Raw genomic sequence first — 25082 nt, 5'->3', positions numbered from 1 at the left:
TTAAACTGGTGGAAATTTGCAGCATAGCAGTGTCTTTAATCTTGCTGAGTGGCTGAGAGGCAATTAATGCTGTGGTCTTTGCTTCTTGGCCTCTCAGTGGTGGGAGGAGGAGAAAGAGGGGGAGAGGTGCATGGTGAAAAGAACAAGATGAAATGCGCTGCTGCACTGCTGCAGTACAGGACCCCCCCCCCCCCCCCCCACACACAAATCACACACTGCTGGTTATGACATATCACCCCTCCCTTGAACCTGTACGAAAATTTCTCAAACGATTGCAACCCATACTAGAAAGAGACCCTATTCTTAAAAAGATCTTCCCAGAGCCACCCATCCAAGCCTTCAAACAAGCACCGAACCTCACTAACCTCATCACCAGAAGCAAACTTCCTCAAGCCCAGAACACACCAAAAGAATCCAGACCGTGCCAGGACAAGAAATGCAAAACCTGCCAACACATCACCACCCCAGCTATTACTACACCCCACAACAGAGCCATCGGCATTCCTGGATCTTACAGCTGCACCTCCAGAAATGTAATATACCTCATCCAATGCACCAAATGCCCTGATGGTAAATATGTAGGAGAGACCAAAGAACAACTGCGCACCAGAATGAACACTGTCGGAGAAATTATTCGCTTAAGCTCCCAACCTGGAAAGGGAACACCTGCAAATACTCCTGACCCCAACGGGGCTCGTTTCCCAGCTGAGACTCAAATAAGCAGGAGACAAGGGTGTGGTCTTTTCAGTTTATTCGGCCGAAGGTCCTCTTAGAAAGGCAGAGGGGCCTCGGTTGCACTCTCACACACGTATTTATGTTCTCTGGTTACATGATATTTCGCATGCACAAAGCTTTAACGGAAAATGACTAGTACTGCATAACTCTTCTTTCACCTGCAGCGTAAGCTCCAATCAAAATAAAGTTTTAAAAAGTTTTACTAAATAAGGCACAGGTCTGCCGTTAAGCTTGTCTATCATGCTTAGTTACTATGGGGGAAATTGTGGGCCCCTGAAGATGCAGGCTGTGCTTCCCGTATTGCTAAAGGAAACCCCTTTCTCTGCGCACAATTTCTAACAACACACACTGGAAATCTGTCAAAGACAGAAATACCCAATTACCGGTGGGGGCACATTTCTCACAAGAAAACCACTCTCTCTCCAATCTCTCAGTCCTGATCCTGAAAGGAAACTTACACAACACATCCCAGAGACGAGCCTATGAACTCCACTACATCAACCTCCTGAATACTAAAAATCATGGACTAAATATAGACATTGGATTTTTGACACATTATAATCTGCCTGACAACTGACTCCCCAGCCCAGCCTCTGGCTTCTTTACTTTTCATTCCATCCAGGAAGAGCACACACCAACTGAAACTTTCTTAGCCTGACGAAGAGTTTTTGAACCCGAAAGCTTGCTTAATAACTGTTCTCCAACTATTTGGGTTGGTGTAATAAAAGATATCAGATTCACCCAAGGAACCTTGTCTGCTGCACTGTGAACTCCTGCCATGATTTAGGTAGGTCCCTACCAACGTTGCTTCTGGAAAGTCTTCCATATCAAATGGGAAGATCACTGCACAAACACCAGCATCCTTGCTGAAGCCAGTGTTACCATCATTGAGTCGGTGATCCTCAAGCACCAACTTCTCTGTACCAGACATTATATGAGGATACCTGATTCTTGATTCCCAAAACAAATGCTCTACTCCCAGCTTAGTTATGGCCTGAGATCTCGTGGTGGTCCAAGGAAACGCTATGAGGACACGTTGAAGGCCTACCTCAAGGAATTGGATGCCAATGCACGAGATGGGAGGAGCCGTCTGCTACATGACTCCAGTGGCACTGCAACCTCAACCAAGCAGCAGCACATTTTGGAGTAAAGTGTCTTGCCCTTGAAGCAAAGAAGAGAAAGCGGAGGATGGAAAAGGAGAAGAATCCCAGCCTACAGCCTAGTGTCCCTGTGAAAAGACCTGCAACTTCTGCAGACACATTTGTGGCTCAAGGATTGGACTCTTAAATCACCTCAAGACCCATCAGTGAGCTATGGTAGAGATCATTCTCATCCATGGACTGCTGTGACCTATTTATAAAACTTCTAAAAAGGTTACATGAATATATTGTCTCAAATAGTCTATAATTAGAAGCTGTAATCCCAGTCCATGATGATATTCTTGAGCTTTAACTATCTTTATATAAATTTAATTTTTTTTAAGCATCTTAACAAAAAAACTTAAAGAGATTAAATCAGAAAAATCCAATTTAAATAAAAAATCCAATTAGAAAAAAATTGTGGATTTTTATCCACCCTGGAGTTAATTAGTTTCCTGCAGCCTGATAGACATGTAGACAGGAGATGTTTACTGTGGAGCTAATCAGTGTATTCCACAGTGCATGTCTCGTGTAGATGCATCCAGTGTCCTGCAGATGATCTTCCTCATACCTCCTTCAGCTTTATGTGGCCTTTTCCAAGAGCTTAATCATTAGTATATATTTATTTTGCCTCTACAACTTAGCTCTGGGTAATTGCATCTGCAGACACAAATACAACTACTGTCTCTTTGTGGATGATTTAGAGATCTACCTCTTATTTAGAGATCTCTACTTCCAAACCCATTTCCTGCCAGACTAAAATCTTGGCCAGTCTTTCTGATGTCTCTTTATGAGCTGTTACCTCAAACTCAAAAATGACTAAACAGATCTTTTAATTTTCCAGCCTCACAGAAAAGACTTCCCTGACATCTCCTGTTTTGGTTACTGTACTACATCATCATAATTGGGCTTCAGTTGCAATGAGGGAGATTTAAGTTTAGGAGATAAAATGACTTTTTGAAGCTTAGGATGCAGACACTTGGAGCCCTTTCTAAAGGGGACCATTTGGAAGGGGCACAAGGTGTTAATTGCTGTATATGAATGAGCTGAGAACAATTCAGTGCAGCAAACCCCCTCCAACATTAACACTTCTTCATCCAGGGTTAAAGTTGGAACATTTTGGCTGCATTTGAATTGTTTCCAGCTTGTTCACACACAGTAGTTGGAACATGCTAGCAACTGCCCTTTTGAAACATTCCCCTTTTGAAAGGCCTCAAGCATTTGGGTGTCCTCACCCTTAGTAGCTAAACACTGGAACAAATTACCTAAGGAGTCACTGGAAGCCTTTAAATGGAGGTTAGATGAATGTTTGGGAGAATTTATCCTGCCTCAAGCAGGGTACCAGGGTCCCTTTCAGCCATATTTTCCTATGATCTTGCTTGTCACTTAGGCCTGTAGCCTGGACATCATTTTTTTTTTTTACTCCAGCTCTTTTTAGGTCCTATGAATATTTGTGGCTAGGTTCTATGGATGAGGTTATGTTTGTCTCTTGGATTTTTTTCTGCATAATAGCTCAAAGATGCATCTTTTCCATAAAACTCTTGTTCAAGCTCTTGTCATCTAATTTCAGTTCCTACAACAACTTTTTCACTGATCTTAAAAAATGCAGTCTTTGTCTAGCGCATATTCACACAGAATGGTATAAAGCCCATGACTTGTATTATGTCACTCCTTTCTTTGCAGTCCTTTCTATGCTTCCCTCTTCTTTATCAGTTCCAACATAACCTACTTGTCTTCACTTTCAGGACTCTTCACAGTCATTCCGTTCCTCTCTCTCATCTTTTGTTCAGTACCGAAAAGTTTGCTTCTGTCTCTTTTTCCCATTGGTTAAATTGGTGGTGCTAAACCTCCAACCTGCAGGGCTTTGTCATTGGGCCTGTAGGGAGCCCTGTGCACCAGGTGACACAGCCTCTGCCATTTGCCAGATTGTACCGATGCCCAGGGTTGCTTCGTGGCTGGAGTGTGCCCATAGACTGACCCTGTGTGCCGGCCCCGTGCCAGATTTGGCCTGTGAACTGACCCAATGCCACTCATCCTGCCTGCAGGGTCTGAAGATTGAGCAGCACTGGGTTAATGTTAAAAAAAAAAAAAAAAAAAAAAGACATCTCCTTTGCTGCTCTTCATGCTTGGGAGATGCAACTTCTAAACATCTGAAAAGACTTTTCTTTGTTCTGTTTCAAATCTTTCCTTAAAACTCCTTGTTGTGATATAGAATCGAGACAACTGTTAGGTAGCTGGTATGCTGAGACTGTCTGTTATGCTTTGCTATTTATTACTTTGTATTTCCCCATCTGTTTCTAATTATCTGTAGTTTCTTGTTTTGTGTTTGGATCACAAAAGCTTTGGGGCAGGGAATGATTGTGCTTGTAAAATGATTAGGGCTGGTACTGGTCCATGATTAGGGCTAGTAGGTGCTATGCTAATAGAAATTTAAGTATAAATGAGAGAGAGGGATATTTTTGCGAATTGCTAACTACTTGACATGTTTTTTGTGCAATCTTTCAGCCCAATTTTGAGCCTCTCTCTGAAATAGGATTACAGAGAGAGACTCCCAAAAGGGAAATAAATGGATAATCGGTTCTGTTTTCCCATGCTGCACTTAGTGAATAATTCCCAATGCCAGGCTTTCTTGCTCACCCTCACAAAGTACAGAATAGCAGATAAATACAGAAAAAGTCTCTATACCCAGAGCAGGGATTGCCAGTTTATGGCCCGTGGGCTGTATCTGGGCCACTGGATTACTATCAGGCTACCAGAAGTTGGTGGAGGGAAGCACAACCCTTACTGCTGCCAGCCCTACTGCGGTCATAATCATTGGCCTCTCCAGTCCTGCCATTGCAGCTGTTCCACATCCTTCACTGGATCCAGTCTGTGAGGAGCCCAGTTCCCATGGTCCAACTCTGGCCCAGGGCATGGGGTGAGTTTGACACCCCTAACTAGAGGAAACATAGTTACTCCCTGCTTTCTTGCATTTTTTGGCTACATATCCGCCAAAAGGGAAGGCCAGTGATCCAAATCAACATAAGCTGTGATAACAAGATACAGTGACTTCTTTTCAATGCCTTGTTAAATGGTTTTGGATCACTGGCAGCTCAGTGCAGCTCCTCAGATACCTGAAAGTTTTCTCACATCAGCCAGGGTGGTGGAGCCAACTTGCCACAACTGGCACAGGTAGACTGTGTGTGGCATGCATGTAGCACAGCAGCATATAAGGCAGGGAGCAGAAAGCAAAGCAGCAAATTGGGCAGAGAGTACACAGAAGGAAGCAGAAAGGAGAGCAGAAGATCAATCAGAGACTGGAGAGGCCACAATGCTGGGAGCAGAAAGCAAGACAGCAGATCTAGTAGGGGAAGGGGATAAGAGTGGCACTTGGGGAGGGTGTGGGGCTAATTTGTTCTATGCCTGCCAAAAAAGGGTGGCTCCTTTTGAGCTTGGCTGCTAATTCCCTGGTTGGTTCATTGTGTGCAACGACTCACCATGTCTGGGTCAGCTTGTTAGTTCCTTGTTTGCTGTTCTATGCAGACTGTGTATAGACTAGAGGTTTATTTAATCTTGGCTACTGTGTGTCCATGTTCTTGAAATATATCCTTTATATTCTGTTAGAATTCTTCCTTACTAGTGTTGAAAAATATTCTGGGTACTGAATTGCAATTATATTGATGATTCGTATAGTTTTGCTGCTCCTGGGTTGACTGCAATATTCCAACTAATATTGTCTTACTGTTTCCTAAATTTCTTACCAACAGCCTGAATTTATCCGCTGGGCTCAAAATGGTTTTATTGCACATCACTAGCATCTGGGCACATTTTTTCCTGTCAGTGAATTCAGGATTGCATTGCAGCTAGAATCAAAACACAGCTTGAACTGAGTTGTTAATTGCCCTAATAGTGTAACTGCAGTGTGACAGTAGATTGGTTGGCAGCCTTTTTCTGCAGTGCATATACACTGAGTTTTCAGAACTGCTCAAGTCAGACTGAAGATATCTTCCTCTTCATAGTTTCATAGTTGTAGGGTCAGAAGGGACCTTGACAGATCATCAAGTCCGACCCCCTGCCATGGCAGGAAAGGGTACTGGGGCCAAACGACCCCAGCAAGGTGTTCGTCTAGCCTTCTCTTAAAGACTCCCAGGGTAGGAGCCAGCACCACTTCTCTTGGAAGTTGGTTCCAGATCCTAGCTGCCCTGACTGTGAAGTAGCGCCTCCTGATATCTAGTCTAAAGCTACCCTTTGCCAGCTTGTGACCATTATTTCTTGTCACTCTTGGGAGTGCTCGGGGGAAAAGGGACTCCCCCAATACCTGCTGGTCCCCTCTGACTAGTGTGTAAACGGCCACTAGGTCCCCCCTCAGCCTTCTCTTGTGGAGGCTGAACAGGTTCAGGTCCCTTAGCCTCTCCTCGTAGGGCCTGCCCTGCTGCCACCTGATCATGCGAGTGGCCTTCCTCTGGACCCTCTCCATGTTGTCCACATCCCTCCTGAAGTGCGGCACCCAGAACTGGATGCAGTACTCCAACAGTGGCCTGACCAGTGTCACATAGAGGGGGAGGATCGCCTCCTTGGACCTGCTTGAGATGCATCTGTGGATGCATGACAAGGTGCAGTTGGCCTTCCTGACCGCCTCCCCACACTGTTGGCCCATGTTCATTTTGGCATCAATAATGACTCCAAGATCCTTTTCTGCCTCTGCACTGACAAGAAGGGAGTTCCCCAGCCTGTAGGTATGCTGCTGGTGGTTCGTCCCCAGGTGCAGTACCTTGCACTTGTCAGTGTTGAAACCCATCCTGTTCTCATCCGCCCACCCCTGTAACTTGTCTAGGTCCGATTGCAGCCTATTCCTCCCTTCATACACATGAGTAAAGATCTACTAAATTCATGGTTCTATGAATTTCACAGAAACTGGGAAATCTGGGATTGTCCATGAAACAAATTTAAAACCCTTAATTATAAAATGTTGGCTTCCCAGGGGGAACTAGCACTCCTGGCTGGCAGGGTGGCACAAAGGACAGCAACAAGATGGTGGCTGTCCTCTTGTCTCTTGATATATATCTCTACCTATTCTTTCTATTTTTTTCTCAAGTAATGAAACAGTGTCTTCCTATAGTCTTGTTCTGTCTTGGATTCAGTGATGTAGTCATTCCTGTCAACAGTGTCTGTCTCGTTTGTCATCTTTACCAATGAGATAGTAAAGACATTTTACTTATATGTTCTCCCCCTCATTACTCTTGGTCAGCTCTGTATGCAAACTTGTGCAAGACTTCTTTTCTTTGGTCTGGAAATGAGGCATTTGTAGAGGTCCCATTGCTTGCTTGCCTTTTAATCATAAACTACATTGTGGGTCTCAAGACTGATCACTGCCACTATGTTTCCTAATTCCACATGTTGAATAATAGCATGAAACCCTGCCAAACAACATGCTTAAAAGCCTAAATTGTCTGTGTATTAATAGAACTCTATCCAGAGATGCTGCAAATGTGGCTGGCGTTCTGGCCATGTGCATATCTGCTGAGTCTCTAGTACCAGTTGCAGTTATGCTGCTCCTTTCAAGTTATGCTTCTCCCTCCCAGCAAGTGGCGGCATGGACTAGTGGGAAAGAAGAAAAAAGGGGAATAAAGGAAATATAGACCTTATTCTTTGGGATCAGATCAGTTCCTGGAACTCTTATTGACACAGGGAGAAACTTCCATGGAAATCCAGGACTCTTGAGAGTCATTAGAAAGAGTTGATTTATAATCCTGGGCTGTTGACAGATGTGGAAAAAAACCCCAGGGCTTTACCGGAAGAGGCAACGCTTTTGTTCAACCCGGCTCCTTGGAGTCTGTATAGATTGCGTGCTTCAGCAAAGCTTTTTGGCACTTTTCTCTAATAGCTGATTGAATCAGCTAGAACTTCAACTACCTATTTCCATCAAATTTTCTCTAGGATATTCTTACACTAATATCAGCTTCCTAGATTCACATGCAAAATGACACCTTACAAACAGTTGTATACAAAAAATATTCACAGGCCATTGCACTTCTACAAAACGATAATCATTCCAGATACACCAAGAAAACTAATCCATAGCAGCCCTCAGATACCTGGGATTGAATCAGCTATTAGAGCAAAGTGCCAAAAAGCCCTGCTGAAGCACGGGATCTGTACAAACATTGTGTGAGCCAGGTCAAACTAACATGATGCCTCTTCTGGGCATGTGCTGCGCAGGAGTGTACCAAGCTTAAAGAGCTGTTTTTTTGGAGGGGGTGGATATCTGCAAGCAGTCCTGGTTCCTGCAACTTCCTGTAGCAAGGAACACAGATCATGTGGCAAGTTGAAGCGATCCATACAACAAAAGAAAATACATCTTTGCACAGGGTGGGTAGAATATGCGTGGGATCAGTAGCTGCTTCTTATTGCTCCAAAACTATCGGGCTCATCCTCCCCTGGATGTATTGTCATCTTTGGAGGAAGAAGGCTACCTATATCCTCACCCAAATGAGGTCATTGAGTGTTAGCCATAGGGAGAGGGTACCCAAAAAGTGTGTGAAAGGATTCCAGAAGCAGCTTGTTTCTATTCCCAGTCTCAGCAACTCACAGCAAGGGGTCAGTGTGAATAAAATTGTCCTGTGTGTACCACAGATTGCAGTGTTGCAACCTGTTTCTCATCCTGCTTCTAGTATCTAGATATTAGGGGACATACTCAGCAGCTCCCAGTTTAAAACCTTTCAAGTAAGTTCCTAATGGGAATTTGGACAATCTGTCTTGCAGATGACTGGCAACCTTCCCCTCCTTCCCCCTGCCTTTAGGCATTATCAGTTGATCTTGTGTGTGCCCTCTCCAGAATCACAGTAACAGTAAGATCAATGTTAGGGAAGAATAAAATCTATTTATCTCTTTGTGGATCAGAGTTCTGTATGAGGGATGAAGCTAAAGCAAATTCATGTTAATAGTTTCTGGAATAATATGGTTTCAGTGCAAATAAACCTAGCCTGAAGATACATATTAAATAAATGTCAACAGAAGGCAGTGATAGCCATGGAAAACTGGTGATGCTGTCATCAAAACAGATATCCAATTTTTATGGGCACCATATAGGAGTTCAGTTATATGGATCAATGAACAGTTAGCTTCTGATGATGGGGTTAGGGAGTTATGGGGGGACATAAGGCAGAGTTGGGAAGAATTTCTCTCAAGGCATGGTCATGGTGTGATCTTGAAGTACATCTTATGATTGTTTAAAGTCCTTTCTTATAGATTCCAGTGTGGGATGATATGTGACAATCTGGATTGTGCAGTATGGTGCTCTCTGCTTTGTAATCTCTGCCTGATCTGCTGCTTTGCTTTTTGCTCCCTGTCCTATCTGCTACTGTGCTGCCTGTCCACTCCCAATTGTAGTAGATTTGTATGGGATAATCAAATTATTCTAAAATGTACTTTATTTTTCTGGATTGTCCTTCTTAGGTAAAAGCAAATTTTAGATTGGTAAGGGTGCTTGTCCTGAGTATTCTTCTGGGAGTAGATATGATGATATCTGAGGGCTGCTATGGATTACAGTTTTCTTGGTGTATCTGAAATGATTATGGTTTTGTAGAAGTAAGTGTGGTGGTCTGTGGATATTTTTTGTATACAAGTTTTTGTAAGGTGCCATTTTGCATGTGGATCTAGGAAGCTGATATTAGTGTAAGAATATCATAGAGAAAATTTGATGGAAATAGGTAGTTGAAGTTCTAGAAGAAATCAGTGAATACATCCATGTCTTCAGTTCAGGTGCTGAAGATGTCTTTTTCAGATATTATGAGTATAGTGCAGGTCTGGTGTTAGATTTTTCTGAAAACTCTTCCAGGTGGCTCACAAAAAGGCTGGCATATTGGAGAGCCATCTGTGGGTGCCAGCACACCTCAATTGAATTGTTGCAGGAGTGTCTTTGAGCAGGAACCAGTTCACAATTGTTGTGGTTCAGAGTTGTCCGCATGTACACTACCAAGAGTTCTAAGGACTCTTGGTTATCTTTTAGGCAAGTAGATCTTTTTCAAGATGCTGCACAACATATAGGTGTGCCAACACTTACATACGATTCACAAGACAAACCTAGAGGTTTCAAATAGAAATCCATAGTGTCAAAAACATTCTGATATGTTCGTAGGTTTTTTGATTTCTTTACAACAGAAGAATTGCTCTATTATTTTTCTGTAGTCAAGAAATAAGTGAAAGCTATAAACTAGTGTTTTCTGAGGGGGCCTTTGAGTCCAAAAAGGTTGAGAACCACTCTTGTAGGCATTGCAGTACTTTTCATTTGCCGCCAGGAGGTGGGAGTGAGTACCCAGTGGAACATGCCTTGCCTTGCCTGCCAGAGTTTCTGCAGGATTTTCTTAGTGGACAGAGATAGATCCTGATTGGGAGGAAAGCTGCCTGGACCCTTGTTTCTTCACTCCCAGGGCCTGGGTTTTCAGGGGGCTGCCTAAGAAATCTATCGCAGACTGTAGCTTTAAAAAGACTTACCTTAGAAAGCTGCTTAATTTCTTTCAGTTCACGCCCCCCTCCCCTTCAACACTCTGGGGTTGGTGGCTGGGGAGGTGGAAGGGTTCATCTTTAATGGTGAACATCAATCAGTTGCTGGGTGAGGAAAAAACAGATCCACTGCACAATGAATACCACAGAATGTCTGTTAACTCTGTGCTCCGTCAGTGGAAAGTGGCTCATTAATTGTTAATTGTTCTTTGCCAGGCACGGATTAAGATTCACTGGGGCCATGGTCTCAGGCCCCCTCCCCACAACTGGGCTCCCCCACAACCACAGGCTCTGTCTCTAGCAGGTGCAGCAGGAGAAGCAGCCAGAGTGGGACACGCTGTCCCCCCAGGCCTGGGGCAGGAGCCACGGCCACCCCTGCCCACAGGTCTGTGCTAGAGCCGACGCTAGGGGTGCAGAGCCTCTGCCTGCTGAGTGTGTGTAGCACAGACGGAGCTCCGGGGGCAGCCCCTCACCCTACCGCAGCTCAATCTGACTGCAGTGGCACTGGCAAACAGCACCCAGAAGCCATAGTGTGTGGAGTCATGCATGCCCAGCCTGGCCTGGCTGCCAGTTTTGTCCACAGCGAGGCAGGGGCTGCTGGGCCCAGGCCCAGCTGGCCCATGTGTTAATCTATGTTCCTTGCCCTCCAAGCTGTACCCCCACTACCTGCCATGCCTTGCGTATTCTACCTTGGACAAACATCCCTTTGCAATTGCCTGCCTTGTAAATTAATTGAACGGGTTTCAGGCTCCCCCAACACTGACTGCTCCCCCAAATCAGCCTAGGATGCTATGGATTGAAGTCAGTTGCAGGCAATGGAAATAATTGAGTGGCTTTGTTGGGAAAGTCCTTGTAATGCTGGACCATGGAGACCTTGGGCATCCCCCCAGAGCACCCAGTACCCTGAGACCCCAGAAGCAGGAGCACCTTCCTCAACCCTGCTCCCCTTCCAGCCTGAGACACTGTGGAGTATGGTCAAGTAACATTAATAAATTTGAGGGCAGTAGAGTTCTGGCTGCATAGGGATTGGGGTGGGAAATGTAAGGAGCAGTACCGTGTGGAAAGCCTGGAGGACTGACCAGATACTGGTTATGGAAAACTTGGTGTCTGCATATAGCGCTGCAACAATTCCTGGAGAAATGCTTCAAAATAATACGTTATTATCCAAGTATACCGTTGAAACATTCCAGGAGGTTTAAACTGGCTTATACATCTGAATACTTGTGGTTTAAACCCCATTTAGAACAGTCTAAGTGTTATTTGTGCCCACACCCTTTGTACCAATAGCTGTACACATGATTTGGAGAAAGTGATGGTAAATGAAGGCAAAATTGTTGGGGAAAGATGAAATGGATGAGTTGAACAATATGCTGTGATGGGATAGCTGAATTTGTCTGTTGTATTGCAGATATTTGAGGCGTACCAGAAAACACAAGACTGTGATGTCTTGGTGGTGCGAGATACTCGTACAGATGGTGTTTTCAGAGGAGTGGATTCTGTTGAGGAAGTGTGCATCTTGTAGAAAACTTGCTTTTTGAATGCAGAGCAATTTAAGAATGGTTTCTACGAGCCCCAATGGTTTCTGTGAACCCTGAGCTACCCTCAGTGAGGGCACCTCAGTTGAATATGATGTGTCTGCCAGCATTTCCTTATTTGTCTCTCTTGGGGAATGTAACATGTTGGGCAGGCGAATGGGGGATTAATTTGTACAGTTTTGCTTGGGGCTGACAGGTTGGTGATGATATCTTTGAGTTAGAGGGTTAGCAGGGTGTGAGATCCCCCTTGACTTCCTTATCTGCCTTGTTGATATAGTCCTCAGGATTTAGGATGTCTGCTGCTCCTCCTTTATCTGTTTTGTTTTTGTTACGACAGTCAGTAGGTCTGATCCTACTCCATCCGCTCTTCTCTGGAGAGAAATTTGCCAGGTTCTGGAATGGGATAAATTGTTTTCACTCAAAAGTATTAAAACAACCTCTACTGTAAGAAGAAGATATGAATTATATTGCCTGTCGAAATTACCTCGATGGGAAGGAGGATCACGAGAGGAAGTATTCCCCTGCTGCCAATAGGGTACTGATTGGCTCTGATTCTCCTTTCAAGTTCGAAGGAGGCCTACGATTTGTGCCTTACTACTATAAGAAGGATACACTTTCCTTAATTTTAAATCAGCATTCATCAGCGTTTTTTTCTTTACAGATTTTCTTACCAAAGCTTCTGATAATTATCTCTAATTAATTGCTTTTAAAAGCCACATCCTATTTCTTGAACTTTATTTTATTTTACTAAAAATTACTCAAATAATTAATTTTCTTTCCCTAAATTACATTTTCTGAAGCTGTTTGCCTGAAAAGTATTGTGGGTTTTTTTTAACTTTCTGCAGTAGAATTAAGAACGTCTGACATGTTTTTTGTTCCAAAATCTCACTGAACGTATGAGAAAATTGTTATAAGTTAAAAAAAGAAGCTATTTGTGGGACTAATATAAAGCAATAAAATAGATGCAAAGCATTTGTTATAGAGAAACAATAAAAGGAGAAGACCATATGTATGTTTTGTTCTAATCTTTTTTTTGTTTTGCTCTGGCATTAGCCAAAAACATTTGTCATCTGTAAAAGATTAATTTTGTGGTCTGATCTTTTTTTATTCAGTTTCTCCTTTTGACTTTCCAGGTTGTAATGTCTTCTGCTATGTTTATTTAACATGTCCTTTATTTCTATTAAATCATCTTCAACTCTAATGTGGTAAAAGAAGTAAATGTTTGATATCTTGCAGTTATAAAAATGATTTTATAGTGCGAAGCCTACTGCTGTAAAGCTTAGCAATTTTTAAAATATCCATTAAATAGTAACAAACCACAAACAAATCACTGGTTTCCAGATTTGAAAATGTATTTGAATCAATCGAACACATTGTTTAGAACAGTGGGGGCCAGCCTTTTTGGCAGTCATGTCACAAATGAAGTTTGTGCCCTTCCTGGCTGTGTCTACACAAGACGCTGACTGCACAGTTGTTACTGCACAGTCATTTAGGACTTGTGTATACTAAATAGTACTTGTACTATTTAGTATTTGTATACAAGTCCTAAACGACTGTTGCCAAATGGCTTTTAGGTGATGCTGACTGCGTAGTAGCTTGTTACTACTGCACAGTGGCATTGCGTCACTTTGTGCCATGTGATGCTATTATGCAGTCTGTCTTGTGTAGACGTGCTCCTGAGTACCATCCCAATCCCCTTCCTTTGATTTCTGCTCCCTGCATGAACTGCCATGTGCCACACAAAGGCCAGGTACAGACATTACACTTTTACAAGTATAAGTAGGGACCTATTGAAATCATGATTTCATAGCTTTTTCGAAATGTGGCATTGCCTATGAAATCCGCAGGAAAAAAAAATTACTGAAAACAAAATGCTACCTCCCCAGAGGGAGCCCGTGGTCCTTATGGTGCTGTAGCAGCCCACTGGGGTTGGGTAGGAGGGAGGCGGGGCTGTCCAGTTAAAAAGCTGTTGGCAAGGTGGCTGCCACCCCCCCTTGACCCTCCCAGCTGATTGGCTGCAAGATCTGCCTGTCATGTGGCCCTGCCCCTCTCTTCCAATTGGCAGCAAGGGGCAGGGCCACATGACAGGCAGCCCTCACATCCAATTGGGGTGAGGGGCAGGACCACCAGGGCCCCTCGGCCCATCAGAGGCTCCACCTGCAAAATGAGTGCCAGGCCTGTGAAATCGGTGGGCAGCCACCTTGAATTCAGTAGTCCCTAGGTATAAATGGTTTGAAACCAGTCTAAGCCCATAACAGAACAGAAGTTTGGCACACATAGACTGGTTTAAAAATGACAGAACCTGGTCTAAGATTGCCGCCCCCTCCCCACAAAGGGCGAATATGTGTTCTGTTCGCTGCTGATGTAAACTATGCTGCTTACAGAAAACTGTGTAATTTAGATCAATTCTGCCTTGTTGTCAACAACTGCGCACCAGAATGAACGCACACCGGAAATCCATCAAAGACAGAAACACCCAATTACCGGTGGGGGCACATTTCTCACAGGAGGGCCACTCTCTCTCCAATCTCTCAGTCCTGATCCTCAAGGGAAATTTACACAACACATCCCAGAGACGAGCCTATGAGCTCCATTTCATCAACCTGCTGGGTACTAGAGATCAGGGACTAAACACAGACATTGGATTTTTGATGCATTACAATCTGCCTGGCAACTGAGTCCCCAGCCCAGCCCAGCCCAGTCCCTGGCTTCTTTACTTTTCATTCCATCCAGGAAGAGCACACAGCAACTGCTGCAGCTTCCTCAGCCTGACGAAGGGTTTTTGAACCCGAAAGCTTGCTTAATAACTATTCTCCAACCATTTAGGTTGGTCTAATAAAAGATATCAAATTCACCCAAGGAACCTTGTCTGCCTATATCCTTAGACCAACACGGCTACAACCTAATCCCCTGCATAAAGGAAAGGTAGGCATTAGTCTATGAGGGCTCTAGTTGTATTATAGTTTTTGGATAGCATTTTTACAGTGTGGATTCACCTAATTTATTTAGAAACTTTGGTTCTATACTATAAACAGTTTTGTATCTAAGTAGTATCCCACGATCCTCCTACCTATAAAAATGTCTTAACATTTTAATGGAAGCTGCTATTTAAAGAATGAAGTATTTAATTTATTGTATTTTATCCTGACACATCTTAATTACATTTTGGTACATCTTAAGAGATCACTGTACAAGCGCTCAGCAAATAATAAATCTTAAAGACAGTAGGAGCTGTGAAAGTGTTTTCCCTTAACTTGCTGTGGTAGTTAGCCTGTTTTGAAGCTGCATGTCTGTTTTAGCAAGTAGACTGAATAAGCAGCTATGTGATCTTTCAGTCTTGCTAGATCTGGCATGGTAAAAGGCCCCACCATCCCTGTTTCTCAAATGATTTCTTGCCATCAAACACAGTTTCCCAAGGCTATGGGTCTACATTTTGGAGGAATAATCTTCCTTTACACAGCATAATGTAAGGTGCTTTGATTTGCTTCTAGGATTGAGGAAAGGAGATGGTTACAACAGTGTTAAGAAAAGGTTTGGGTGTACTGTACTTTCCAGGGCAGGTTAATAGGGTGTAAGTAGATTTCCTGTCTTTTTGATTCAAGATGTTCATACTGTAGCCTCTGTAACTAGGTTTTGGAGAGATACTGTGTGGCAGCTGCATTCAAGAAGTCTGTCAGTCAGCTGCTATATGCAGCATTGCCCTAAACTGTGGAGCTGTGTCTTAGAATCTGGTAACAAAAGTTACTGACTAGAATGTTACATTTCAGACACTAATCCAGATAGCTCACTTGACAGAATAAAGCTAATCCATTCCTTGTTAGAATTGCTGCCTACAGCCTCTGAAGGACATAACAAATACCCCACGCCTAAACTCCACAGGGTTCCCCATTGCCGGAAAGTACAAAAAGACGGGTGTTTGACTGGGAGGTTCAGAGACAAGAGAAGTAAGCTTTTTATTACTTTTTTTCCCAAAAGGGGGAAACATAATTTACAGTTATAATAGATTTAAAAAAATTCAGTATCCATATTCTGGAACAACGTCACATGTAAATCAGGATTAGGTTTTGATTGTGGCAGTCAGAGTGGAAGAAGAGAAGCCCCAGACTAGTAACATGCCTTTTAATTGAAGATATTGGACTGGACCAAAAATAAAAAAAGGATCTGTACTGATAGTATGATAGGTGGAGAAAGATCTATTCGGTAAACTGGTCTAGGGTATCTGTTAGGATTCTGTTTTTATTTTGACAGGATCCATTTTTGTTATAGTCTGTACTGTAAGAAATTGCTCCCACAACCTTTACATGACCAGGAATTTCAGAAATTTTAAATACTGTTCCAAATTGATCTAACTGCCTCACCAAAAACAGAAATGACAACATTTCACAAAGACTAACACAATGGTAAATTGTAGTACACACTCCTTTGTATCCTAATGCTATATATCCATATATTTTCTATGGATGGACCACACTTTTTATACAGTAATGTCTTTATTGGCTCCTCTATCCTCTAATATATAATTTTGAAGACCACTGGTTCTCCATGTTTGCCCCATGCAGATCTGGGAGCACAGCTTCCATCCCCCGTGCCCTCCCAGGGTGTGTGAAGCAGCAGGAGCTGCCTCCCCCTCCCCGTGCCCCCTGGACAAGCCGCAGCTCCGTCCTGTGCCCGCCCCACCCTGGCTGGGCATCGCCTACCCCAGCCTCAGCCCCACTCCCTAACTGGGGGGGGGTGCTGATCTGCCCCCCATATCCCTTCCCTCCCCTCCCCCCTCCCCTTCCACCACAGAAGACTTACCAGCTGGATGCAGCTGTATCAGAAATTGGATCGATATTGGCCAATATGCCTCCTTAAAAATTGGATATCGGTACAGGTCCCCAACATCTCCTTCAGTGCACACCTAAATCTAACCCCTCTCCTTTTGCCTTACTGCTGTTGCATGTCTTCTGTCTTTACACGGCATACTATTATAGAGTGCATTTCAGCTGAGGATTTTGAACAGTGCTTTTTAAAAATAGTGTTACTGAGCATACTTTCTGAGTACACTGAACCATATTTAATTTCCTCAGCAGGGACTGAAAAAGCACACTTCTCTTGAAAATGTACACTAGAGGAAATGGCAAATTGTATTTATGTTAATAGTATATGGGGAACGAGGGAAATCATATTTTATCCATTCCCCGGGGGGATCAAGACAGGTGTGTTGAGGGAACTATGTATAAGAACTATGTATAAGAAATGGAAAAACAAATCTGAGCTGTAAAAATCTTATGGTAGAAAAGTCTGTCTTGTCCTATACACCAGTATTTCTCCTTTTTTAGTTGTTTTATTTACAAGAGTGTCTCAAATCCCTGTATATATAGCTCATGAGACTTAAGTCACAAGTCTCATTCTGTTCACTGGGGAATTTATTCTTCTCTTGTTCATCTTGAGTTGCACTGTTTCTTTTGTGGCATTTACTGGTATAAACTGTATTCCTTTTTGAATGCTAGTTTTGACTGGCTTGTGTTTCTTCCTTTTCCCACATGCATGTGGATGTTAGGCTTTTATTTTCATAAGTATTCTCTTCCCTGTGCATTCATTTTTAATATTCTTTATATAAAATCTTTAAGATGAGCAAGGCTGGAAAGGTCATCCATTCTTTTGAGTGACATGAGGTAGGGGTTTTCCCTTGATCAACAATTGACTTTATTCAGAGTTGAAGAGAAAGTGTGGAGGGGAGGTCTAACTCCTTCCCTGTTCCGGAGTTAGGACATGAAGTGACTGCATAGCTTTCTCTGGCTTGCAGCTCCTAAATCAATCTGTGTTCTGGACCAGTGGCGACAGCCTCTCCCTCCTCTGCCGCACCCCACTAGTGCAATATATATGGGATAAGGCCATAGGATCTGCTTAATCATGGGTTTTGTATTGCTGCATCTTGTTCCTTCCTATGTCTTGTATCTGTGTTGGCTCAAAGATGCTGTTTGTACAAAGGACTCCCCTGAGCAACTGCTCTGTTGGCAGCCCTCATTTTAAGCTGTGTAGAGTGCCTTTTCTTAGTCTTTCTTCAACAGGATGAATCTTTCTTGTGGAAATCAGATTGATAAGCCCCTTAACTTTTACCAAATGTAAAAATAAGATGTCCTCAGTAACCATTGTTTTAGCCCTCTGACAAAACAATGGTTACTGAAGATGTCTTATTTATTTTCAAATACTTACTAGCGAAGAAGGTTGGTGGATTAATACTGTGGATTGGTTTTACTGTTATTTGCCTATCTGTTAGTGTTTTATTGTTATTGCAAGTTTTAATCTGGCTTAGGTAAATATTGTCCCAAATTCGTTATCCACTGGGAGCCCCATGTGGAGGCACCAAAAACAGTGGCTCATGATTGGATTGCTGGTAAATTGGGAGGGGAGCTCCTACCTGCAGGGCAGGGGGTGGGCATGGGGTTTGTGGGTGGGCGTGGGGGTGTGTGTCGGTATGAGTGGGATTTGTGGGTGGGTGTGGGCCACATGGTGTTGGGCTGGGCTGGCCAGCTCTGTGCCTCCACATGGGACTTTCACCACTCCAGCCGCGTGTGGATGCATGGAACCAGCCCAGCCTGATGGCACATGACTCCGTGCCTCTGTGTGTGGCTTCCCACTGGAGTGCTCGAAGCCCCATGTGGAGGCGCAGAGCCTGCCTGGCCTGGCCCAATGGCGTGTGGCTCCCAGTCTGTGCACTGTTGGGCTGGGCTGGGCTGGGCAGGTGAGTGGGAAGCTGCATGTGGAGGCATGGAGCCCACCCAGCCTGATGGCGTGTGATTCTGTGCCTCCACGTGCAGCTTTCACTGGAGTGCTGGAAGCCCCACGTGGAAGCACAGAGCTGGCCTGGCCTGATGGTGTGTGGCTCCTGCCTGCAGTGCCGTAGGCCCCACATGCTGCCACAGAGCCAGCCTGGTCTGGTTTGAAAGCGCAGGCCAGGCTGGGCTGGCTCCAGGCTGCCATGTGCAGCCGACAGGACTCAGCTGGAGCCATGTGCCACTGGGAGCTCTGTCTGTTGCAGCCATGAGTGCCCTGAGGGCCTACCACCTGCTGCTGTAGAGCCGCCGGCTGTGCGGGCTGTGCACCATGGGGAGGTGATGAGGATGTGTGGCGGAGGCCCACATCCACCCACAAACCACACACGAATCCCGACAAACCCCACATACTCCCATAACCACCCCCCACAAACCCCACACACACCCACACCTCTTCACAACCCCCACAAACCTCACACATACCCACCCCCACACACCCTCACAAATCCCCCCCACACCCACCCCTCAACCATACAAAGTACCTGCATATATTTCTAAAGAAGGTTCACATAATATTATATTTAATTTATTTGTAAAAAAAAAAAAAAAAAAAAGGTAATTGATTTTGCATGATTTTGAATGTTTCTGTGCATAATTCCCTGGGGTATAACTGAACGACTTTAAAATGACTGATGGAAAAGCTGTTATACCAATGTTCACACTGTTGTGTATATTGTATGGATAAAAAGAGACACTGATTTTTAAAAAGGCTCTAAATCTATTGCTTTCGATGAACACTATATTTGCTGACTTTTCCCCACAAGGTTTTTATTAGAATATACTTATTTGTATATTTATTTTCAAGTCTGGAACATGATGGACAAGAGCTTTTTGTAACCTTTTAATTTTTTTGGTTTTCCATATCCTCTATCCCTTGGGGTAGAAGATTTAGATGTTCTTTGTGTCTGACAAATTATTTTTTTGACTATTTGGGGTTGGTAATACTGTCCTTGTGCTAAAAAAGCAGTGCTTTCTTAGGTGAATTGAAAGGTCCGGATTTTAACTAATTGCTATCAGTAATATAATACGTAATCAAGTGTATGATTTGTTTTAAAAAAATAAGGGGGAGAAAGAGGGAGATTACCATATTTCTTTGCATATGGCATGCCCCTGAATATAACATACACCCTATTTTTGCAAGGCCCCAAGAACAAAAAATCTTACCATGGAGTAGGGGTAAGTAGCAGGAATCTGAGGTCTCTGGGGCTGTGTACCAGGACTTGATACCCAACACACTGGTTGTGGGGCTTCATGGCATGGCTCAGGGACTGTGTGGCCTATCAAGACCTGATCCAGAAGACTGGTCCTGGGGCCATGCAGTGCAGATGCATGGTTAACTAGGACTCGATTTGTAATGCTGCTTCCAGCGAGGCGCTGGGTCTGACCCCCGACGCTGGCTCTGAAGTCGCGTGCTGAGTCCAGTGCCATGTGCTGGTTTGAACCTGGTGCTCCAACCACAGATCAACCTTACACACTGTCCTAATCTAGTGCCATGTTGGGGCAGGGGCGTGGTATGGGGGTGCTCTGCACATTTTCCAAGGGGGTCGGGGAGAGGGAGGTAGTGGTGGTAACATTAATTGCTGTGGCTCCCAGAGCTGCAGCAATTAATACTGCCTGTCACTGTTCCATCCTTCCCCACTCTCCAAATTTCCAGACCCTCAGGGAACCCTTTTCCTTACATGTAATGTGCACCCCAATTTTCCCCAGTTGTTTTTAGGGGAAAAAGTGTAGGCTTTGTGTGAGAATGTATGGCATTAAATTCATTAGACAGCTGTAAGTAAAGGGCTTTTTTGCATTAAAAGCTAAAAGACAATAACAGATGTAGAATTATAAAAACATTCCCCTCTTGATTACATCCTTCATGCTAACCTGAAAAGCAGAGACAGTTTAGATTTCTCCATTGTATAAAAATCCTGCAAGAGCTTTGTTTTGACTAATATACATGCACAGTTTCTTGTAAAAATAGTGGATGTAATGAGGAGTAATAAGGTTCATGCAACATGATGCATTTAGCTTGGATAAATTTGTATACTCGCACTTGTGTGCATGTGCAAGCTCGTGCATACTTGCACATTATTTTACTGCTCTTCTAATGAAACATTGGTGATGACAAATTCAGATAGTAAAAATTTGAGCCCCAGCTGGGTGACACATTTTAGGGTAATTTACTGATTACTATTCCACCACTGCTGCTTTGACACAAAGGGATTATTATTTTACTCCTTTATAATTTTAGAAGCTTCTTGTATTCTTTATGGAATGTATATAAACTTAAATTCTCCCCCACTCCCTCCCTGCAGATGAGATGTTAGCAGAAACATTCTCCCTCACCCTTCAGAGTCTAGAGTCAACATTTATATCTGTCTGATTGGAATTGTTACCTTTTCAGGGACAGAGGATGGCCCAAGATACCACTGTGCCTAAATTGAACTTTGAGTACTGGCTGAATAAAGCTGTTGAATGGGGTCAGACCACTACTTTGCAGTCCCAGCAAGATGTCTGCCTTCATCTGCCTAAATTACAGGAGTTTCTACAGCAGATTTATGAAACCCTGAAACATATGGTAAGTAACTTAAGTGGAAGAATGAACTGTTTTGAAGATGGCCTCAGAAACAATCTGCATCCCATGTTTTGACAAAACCAGAAAGCTAACGGTAGCAGAGACGTTTGTGGTATTGACCTAATGTATTGCTGGATCAGAGAGGCAAATTGGGGAAACAGCCACAGGTAATGCAAACAGGAATGTGTTTCCTGTGTCCCTGATTTATTGTGAAGGACCTTTTTCTTCTTGATTGGCTATGTTATCACATGGGATTTCCTAGCCAATCGAGCAGCCTCTTTTGAAAACTCTTTAAAATAAACAAGAATTTGATTCTGGTTGTCAGGTCATAAATTGGATTATTTAGAGGCCTTAACATGCAAAATTGTAACTGATCCCTTAAATCTTAGAGAGTCTGCTGACATGCTAACCCCAGTCCTATGGCATATATAGTGACTTCCATGAGTGTGGTCAGATCACTGGTAAATGTTGCTCACTGTTTGGTTTAGTGATTTGAGTAATTGTAATCTCTTGATTTCTTTGTTTTTTTAGATGAAACCTGTTTTAGGAAATTTTAAATTTTTTTTGTGACTTTTGAATAGCCTTCAATAATATCATCTCATACTGCAAGGTTAAAATGTTCACACAAAGATAAAAATAGGAATAATAATAACAAAAATCTTCTAAAATTAAATTGGATTTTTAAAAGCATTTTTTCAGAAATTGTAAGACAGCAGCATGACTTTTTAAATTTATAAGATTACTTCTTAGGTAAGTCACTTCTGAGGCTTGGATGAAAATGGGCTTTCTGTACATGGCCCCAGAAAGTCTAGGGCCAGCCACAAATGTGAGACAAATCTGAGGAATTTATTGCAGCAGCAGGAGATGGTTATCGTTTCTGCTACTTGCACATTATCTCAGCACAGTGCCATTTTTAAAAGCCTTCATTTATGAGACAGTAAAGCTACAAAAATGGAAAAATAAGACTGATTGTACACAAGAGTTTAAATAAGCCACTACCTACTACTTTTATAGTGAAGCTGCATTCTGTTTAGTAAAATGTGCTTTATTTGTTTGTTTTTTGGTAAATTAAATGCCTGTTAAATTGCAGGTTGTGACTCACCAGTTATGATATCTGTTAGCATATAGTGAGCACAAATAGTATCAATTAGCTATTTTAAGCTATAGCTGTTATTAGTTTCTTCAGATTCCACTGCATAGTATAAAAGTGTTAGAAATCAACAAACACATACTCTAATTGTGTCTTATCAGCAGGAAATCTGTTATTTACAAATACTAATATAGTAAGGGAAGACTACTATACAAAAAGAAAATTAAGTTTATTTTCTTACATAATTAAGGAAATGAATATGAGCCTTAACTAACCTAAGTACAGTATAAAGTAAGAGCTGACATCAGGAAGCTTTGGTTTTATTAAATTCCTGAAATGTTTTGTTTCCAACATGTACCTTAGCAGAAACCATGGGTAATGTCATTCACTGCTATGTAGGTCACTCATGATATGTGTTTGATGTACAGTACATTAAGAATTTTTTATTGTTTTCATTTACAGAATTCAGTTGCAGCAATCCAGAGGTTTCCCTTAATTGGTCAGTTATTAGGAAGGCTTTGTTGGAATCCCTTTGTTATAGGATATGGTAAGATCTGAAAACTAATTTCTAGAAGACTTGTAGATTTTTACTTTCACACTGTTTTTTTTTTAATTTCTGGATTAACATGGAAATGGGTCATATTTTTCCTCTAGTTGAATATGTACTTTTTTCTCTAGTTGGCTTATGTTATCATTCATTACAAGTGGTACCTATTATTCTGTAATCTATCCACTCCTTTTCAAAGGAGGATTCTTGAGGAAAATGACATTTATCTACTGAGTTATGACAGCATCTTAAATTTTCTGCAGGTACAATTGCATTCTGTGGCATGTTTGAGAAATTTTGACTCTTAGGCTCAGTAAGTTAAGGCCACTGAACATTCAGTTTTCAGGTGTTCCAATAATAATTGGTTTTAGAATGATACTACAACTTTGTATAAAAGTCTGTTATCTTCTTTTTTTGCTTTCTTTCATCTAATTATATTTTTATCTTGGGCTCCAAAAATGTACAAAATACTGAATTTGAAAAATTAAATTTCAGGTTATTTTCAACAAGATCTTCATTCTAACTTTACCAGAATGCCCCCATTCTGGTGTGCGAAGAAGTGTTTTTTTAATAAAGATTCTTATTTTAATTCCTGGAGTATCCTCATAAAAAGTAAAAAGGCTACAGTAAAATTACTAGAGTCTGTTCTCCTGTCCTTTTTTCTTTTGTACTTATTTTTCTTTTGTACTTAATGTCACAATAAGTTTCTTCTTTTATTTTATTTCCAGTAATACACATTAAAATTGGCAAGTGCTTAGACCCAAAAGGGAGAGGCCTGAGGAAATTGGAAACATTACTCACAAATTGGTCAGTAGGTGTTGTTATCTGAGAATACAGAATGGGGTGAAGTAAAAGCTGGAAGGAAATGACCCTAAAGGCTATGTTCTACCTCTCAGCAATTCTGGTGCATCAGCCTGGAATGGAGAAATTGCTAAATGAACTAAGATCCCCATCCTATGAGAGCTCTATCCCTGAGCCATTGAGCTAGCTCTCCAAGTAAATATTTTGCTCTTTGTTACTGTTTTTTTAAAGAAGCAAGTTACCCACCATCTAATGCCTTCTTTTGTTCCTGTTCACTTCAAAGGATGTACCTTTCATGGCTGTAATTGGTACTACTCTCAGTCAACTACAAAAGACTAAAAACAAAATAACTCCCCTTTCATCTTTGACCACTTAAACTGTGTTTCTTGTACCTGGAGCATTTTTTTACTTTTTCCTTTAAGACCATGAATATGGGGGGAGGTAAGGGGTGTTCTCCTTTCATTAAGAAAAACCTCATTATCTCAGTTGAACATACAAGTGGCTGAAGATACTTAAGGTAAACCAGCTGCTCAGTTCGTTTAAAGGAGGAGAAGCTTATCACTGGAGCAGGAGCTCTCTGAAATGGCAGCTGGGTGAGACAATAGATGAGGCAGTTTTTTCAGGTTGTGTCAAACTAAACTAACCTTCATGAAAACTTTGCCCCTGAGGAAGTAGGCTTTCCCTGATGAAAAGTGTCCTTCAAGACATCTGCTAGGTAAGGATTGCTGAAGACCATTTGCTCCATTTTTCCTTGACCTTTCCCGAAATACTTGATTGATTCAACAAATGTTCCCTGGGCTGCTAAATCTTAAGTGACTCTAGTTACTCCCCCCACCAGTTATTTAAAATCCTTTCAGGGGCTTCTTAAACTTCCACTATCTCTAGCAACTTGATGGGACAGGAATGCAAATTATTATTTTAGGATTTCTAAGTTGACTGCACAGCCCTTTTTCTCCAGTATTTAAGATAGCTACAGTGGGTCACAGTGGTCACAGAGAATGGAGCTGGGGTTGGGGTCTGTCAACTCAAAATATGAGAGCACAGTTGCAGATGCACTAGGTGTGTCTCTGAAGAGAATTGGGAACGCTTACTTAGGCATGTCTCTTGCACAGTTCTCTTTTTGTCTGACCTTCAAACAAGATCATAAGCATACCCTGTCTTTTTTTGTGGATGCCACTCAGGATTCTTTAAAAAAATGTGTAGGGTCTGTACCAGCTCCAAGAATATTGTAAGGATAAGTTTCTGTCCTCCTGTATATTGTATTCTCTGGCTGTGCTTTCCTCACAAAGTCTAGAAATCCTAATGAAGTCCAGTTTCAATTAAAAAAGTTCCCTGTCTAGGAAAATGGAGTCTATCATTAGACTTTTATTTTCAGT

At 42.4% G+C, this 25082-nt stretch overlaps 1 protein-coding gene across 3 annotated transcripts in view; it reads left to right on the top strand.

The window, feature by feature from the left end:
- The window catches only part of FANCC (FA complementation group C), a 143601-nt gene that overhangs the window by 15733 nt on the left and 102786 nt on the right, over positions 1 to 25082 (top strand). For all 3 annotated transcript variants that reach the window (XM_059724842.1, XM_006266606.4, XM_059724841.1), the window contains exons 2-3: positions 21098 to 21271; positions 22821 to 22905. In XM_059724842.1, coding sequence (XP_059580825.1) covers positions 21107 to 21271; positions 22821 to 22905 — 250 coding nt within the window. In that variant the 5' untranslated portion in view covers positions 21098 to 21106. The remainder of the gene's footprint in view (positions 1 to 21097; positions 21272 to 22820; positions 22906 to 25082) is intronic.

Source organism: Alligator mississippiensis, chromosome 3, assembly GCF_030867095.1.
Source record: "Alligator mississippiensis isolate rAllMis1 chromosome 3, rAllMis1, whole genome shotgun sequence".
Taxonomy (NCBI): Eukaryota; Metazoa; Chordata; order Crocodylia; family Alligatoridae; genus Alligator; species Alligator mississippiensis.
This window is presented reverse-complemented; position numbering and strand designations above follow the sequence as displayed.